Here is a 4,679-nt window from a genome sequence, read left to right as displayed (position 1 = left end):
GTTCCTATGGACCGTGCTTATAGCATTTGGATTAAGTCTCTTATAGGAGCTGGATTGTTGGATAATATCGAAGGTTTCTTGCAGCAGATTAGTCCTTTGGAAGGTTGTGAGATAGAGGTTGTTAGGTATAACTCTTTGATCTCTAAGCTTTTGAAAGAGAACAATCTTGGGAGTGTGTATGATATCTTGACGGAGATGATGGTGCGTGGTGTTTTACCTAACAAGAAAACGATGAATGCAGCTTTATGCTTCTTTTGCAAAGCGGGATTAGTAGATGAAGCTCTTGAGTTGTACCGGTCGAGGTCTGAGATTGGATTCGCTCCTACCTCCATGTCTTACAGCTACCTGGTTCGCACGCTCTGTGCAGACAGGCGTGTGGAGCAAGCTTATGATGTCTTTAAAGGAGCGATGGACCGAGGGCATTTTCTCGGCGCGAAGACGTTTTGTATACTTGCAAACGCTTTGTGCTGGAACGGGAAGGCTGAGATGGCGAAGGAGCTTGTTATCGTTGCATCAGAACGCGACGCGTTGCCTAAGTTTCTAGGCGGTTGCAAGGTTATACCTGCTCTCTGCGATGCTGGGAAAGTGGACGACGCTATTTTGATTAACGAGCTGTTTAACAGAAGCGGCGTAGCCACCACGTTTGGAATGTTCGTCAGCTTGATATACGGGACGATCAGGTTGATGAGGGGAGACAAAGCTGCTAAACTCATCGTCAGAATGCAGGAGAAGGGATACACTCCGACCTATAGTCTCTATCGAAATGTCATTCGATGTGTTTGCGCGATGGAAAGCGGTGACAGAAGCTGTTTCACCACGTTGCTTAATTATCAGTTGTCTCGTTGGGAACACAAAGTTGGAACCTACAATCTCTTCATCGAAGGAGCAGGGTTTGCAGGGAACCCGAAACTTGCGAGATTAGTGTATGATCTGATAGGTAGAAACGGTTTCACGCCGACGCTGGATTCGAACATCCTCATGCTTCAGTGTTATCTCAAAAACGAAAGAATCGCTGACGCCCTCCACTTTTTCTATGAACTGCGGGAAAAAGGTGAGGTCAAAAGGAGACTATACCATGTAATGATCGTTGGCCTCTGTAGAGGGAATAGATTGGATGACGCTATGCATTTCTTGGAAGAGATGAAGGGAGAAGGGAGACATCCTAGTATCGAGTGCTACGAAGTGCTCGTACAGAAGCTATGCAACAGAGAAAGGTATGAGGAGGCGGTTGGGTTAGTTAATGAGTTCAGGAAAAGTGGGCGGCGTATTACATCCTTCATCGGTAATGTTCTTTTGTATAACGCGATAAAGAGCAAAGGGGTGTATGAAGCGTGGACACGGATGAGAGATGTGGAAGAGAAGATCCCTGAGATGAAGGCTCTTGGTGAGTTGATAGGAGTGTTCTCAGGGAGAATCGAAATGGAAGGAGAACTGAAGCGGTTAGATGAAGTTATAGAGAAGTGCTATCCTCTGGATATGTACACGTACAATATGCTGTTGAAAAGGGTTGTGATGAATCAGGCGGAAGATGCGTTTGAGTTGGTTGAAAGAATAGCTCGAAGAGGGTATAAGCCTAATCAACGGACTGAAAGGATCCTTGATCGGGCTCGGCGCATACTAGGTAATCTCAATTCTCGGGCAAACTTAGTGAGGAGTGGTTGGGACAGCAGACAAGGGCAGCTTGAATATTGAAGAGTATTGTCGCTGAGAGAGGTTAGATTTGTTGAATTAAGAAATAAGGGAAACAATTTCTCAGTTGAGATGGATTCAATTTTGGGTTTGCATTTTGGATCATTGACGATAGGTGATGGTGAGAAAACCATATTCGTTTTATGCTCCTTTGGATTTTGGATCTTCTCGAAGGTAGTAGATGTTGTAACTTGCATAGGCTTTCTTGTCTCTGGATTGCGAAAGATGTGTCCCGTTAGACGGAAGCTTTTGTTACCCACCAAACTGAACTGGGGTGGTTATTAGCATCACATCTTCATTACATACAAAATGTTTGTATTCTTTCTTAGAAACACAACTCAGTCTTCAACATTTTTTGCATAATCTTTATTGTTTATCAAGGAAAATTTATGGTTCTCGCCTTGGTTTCTGATAGTTGTGTTGGTATTTCCATTTTTAGAAATATTATGTTTACATTATTATTTTAAGGAAGTGAAAATTGTTACCTATTTCATGTTTGCGTAAGAAAAACTGATAAAAACACTAATACTAGTGTCTTTTCTTAACTCAAAATAGTTTAACAGCAACAGCATAGACATAAAATTAATTATGGAAAATATTAGAGTAATTAAAAAACACATACAAATACGTTACAAGGAGAGTATGGATTACATGTATCCCAACGAATACATTTAAAAAATAATGATAATGCAAGTACTGTGTACTACAGTTTAACGCCAATTGTACTACATAAAAGACAGACGGACATACACATAAACCAGACAGGCAACACTACTTTAGAAAGAACCGAGACTTTTGACTATATGACCAGCTCTGCAACCTTGGGAAGAAGATGAATCTGGTAAGAAAAATCTCTGATTATGTCGCAAGGTTCATTTTCTATTTTACTGCAGAGCCGATGACATTATACTACGTACTTCTTTTCTCCTCTTCGGCCAACTTGCTGTGTCCTGTGATTCCAAGAGTTCGTCCTTTTTTTTTATACATTATCTTCAATCATTTTTCGAGTTTACAATTTTTTGTTCATAGACTATACCTCTCCAGTTTTTAATTTTAAATATAATAGTTTGTGGGGGCTTCATTGCATAGTTATTTATTCTCACAGCTACTGCTTTTGGGGTTGACTTGGGCTCATTCCTCTCCCCTGTATATATATCTTTATTATCAATGTATACACACACCTACATATTTATATAATCCTCATTAATGATCATCTTGTTATCTTAATTAGGGTTTAGAGATTAATATAAGTTTGTTTCCTGCAATTATGAGTTTAAATTAAGACGACCTCTTGTAATAGAAGAAGAGAACGAAGCCTCTTTTATTGTTTTCGTATTTGTGTACTATCTTGCCGTTGTTACGTATGTCCGACCATCAGATTTTAGAATCCAGTTTACTCGACGATCTCTTCCATATCCCTGCAGAAACAATCGTTGAGGAGTTCCGAGAGAAGGACGACACTTTTCGAGCTCAGTCAGAAAGCAAAGGGAAGGAAGTAGTAATAGTGTTGCATGATGAAGATGTTCATGGCTCATCAAGTGGTGCCGCAAAGAAACAAGAACGTAACGCCAATGAGCGTCTAAGGAGGATGAGACTTCATGCCTCCTACCTCACTCTCGGCACTCTTCTTCCTGATCAATCCTCTTCCTCCAAGGTTTGATAATCTCCCTTTCATCTTGAATATATAGAGATAGAGTGCACACAAAAATAAAATATATATATAGAGATAGCTGATTCCAAGTAAAATTGGCCATTGTCCTCTATTTTTTTTTGAATTAATATATATGAGTGTAAACACTAAACTGTAAGTAAAAAAATCATTAAAATCCTTACTAAATTGTTTATGACCCCCAAAATCTCATGATCGGTCTTGTATATACATACATCAATCATATTGCCTATGATTAGGACAATCTGTTGATTGTTGAACTAGTTTTCTTGTCTTTATAGAAGAAATGGTGTGCACCGTCTATAATGGATAGGGTGGTCACTTACATTCCTAAGCTACTTAATGAAGTTGAAGAGCTAACTATCAGAAAGAAAAAGCTTGCAGAAGATATCGAGAGCGAGAAGTCCCAGAGATTGGAGCGGCAAGATCCTCAAACTCGAGCGATCTCGGTTCTTGAACTGGGGGAATCAGGTGATGAGGTTGTTGTACAGATAAGCATGAAAAAGGAAAAAGAAGACGAGTTCTCGAACTTGCTTAACGTAATGGAGATGCAAGGTTCAAGTATTTTAAGTGCTTCTACATCTCTAGTGTGCCGAGATCAAAGGGTGGTTTGCTACAACTTACATGTTAAGGTACTTGTTTGCTCTTATATATACTTCAGTTCTCTTTCTTTTTAAGTTCTTTTGAATAATATTAATATCCAGCCAGCGTGCTAGTAAATAGGCACATGTTTGGTAGATAAGTTTTAGACATGAATATGAACAAAGAATGTTACTTACTTCTTCTTCTCCCTAGAATACATGATTAACTAGGGTTCATCTTTGGAGAACATAGTTTCTAAGTTAAATGAGTTTTCAAGGTGATTCATTCGGTTCAAGAGAGGCTACTTGGATCTTGATTACCAGTATTTGAGTCTGGTATTGTGTATAAAAGAGGGAGATGATTTACATATAGTTGCATGTGTTATCAACAGCTGATCCATGATCTCTGGACCGAGAACACTAAACTTAATTCATAAATAGTTGTTAACAATTATATAGTATGGCGCTAATGAGACTGGCATTGTTTATGGAGAACTAATAATGATTGATAAATGTATATATGGAAAAATTGTAGATGGATGAGAAGCCATGTGAAGGTGATGACTACATCACAGTGTTGAAGAACAACATCACTTCTTCCCTCTCTTGACAACACAAAATGCAAATGAAATTAAGTGAGATGAAGGATATGGAATAGCTTTGATGACGCATTTTGCAATTGGCATTCCTCTACTTGGTTGTATCATGTTTAATCTGGTGTTTGAAATCTCACAATCATA

At 39.1% G+C, this 4,679-nt stretch overlaps 1 protein-coding gene and 1 pseudogene across 1 annotated transcript; both read left to right on the top strand.

Moving 5' to 3' along the window:
* Window positions 1-6: 6 nt before the first annotated feature.
* On the top strand, window positions 7-2,084 carry LOC106321390 (pentatricopeptide repeat-containing protein At1g71210-like). Its single transcript, XM_013759670.1, has one exon. It carries the CDS (start codon window positions 7-9, stop codon window positions 1,690-1,692), a length of 1,686 nt encoding a protein of 561 aa, XP_013615124.1. The 3' UTR covers window positions 1,693-2,084.
* A 455-nt stretch (window positions 2,085-2,539) lies between these two features.
* Window positions 2,540-4,671, top strand: LOC106321392 (annotated as a pseudogene).
* The last annotated feature ends 8 nt before the right edge of the window (window positions 4,672-4,679 follow it).

Source organism: Brassica oleracea, unplaced genomic scaffold, assembly GCF_000695525.1.
Source record: "Brassica oleracea var. oleracea cultivar TO1000 unplaced genomic scaffold, BOL UnpScaffold01532, whole genome shotgun sequence".
Classification (NCBI taxonomy): domain Eukaryota; kingdom Viridiplantae; phylum Streptophyta; class Magnoliopsida; order Brassicales; family Brassicaceae; genus Brassica; species Brassica oleracea.
This window is presented reverse-complemented; position numbering and strand designations above follow the sequence as displayed.

Excerpts from the sequence above, each read along its gene's own strand:
- LOC106321390 (XM_013759670.1), top strand. The coding sequence starts at position 7 with ATGGACCGTGCTTATAGCATTTGGATTAAGTCTCTTATAGGAGCTGGA.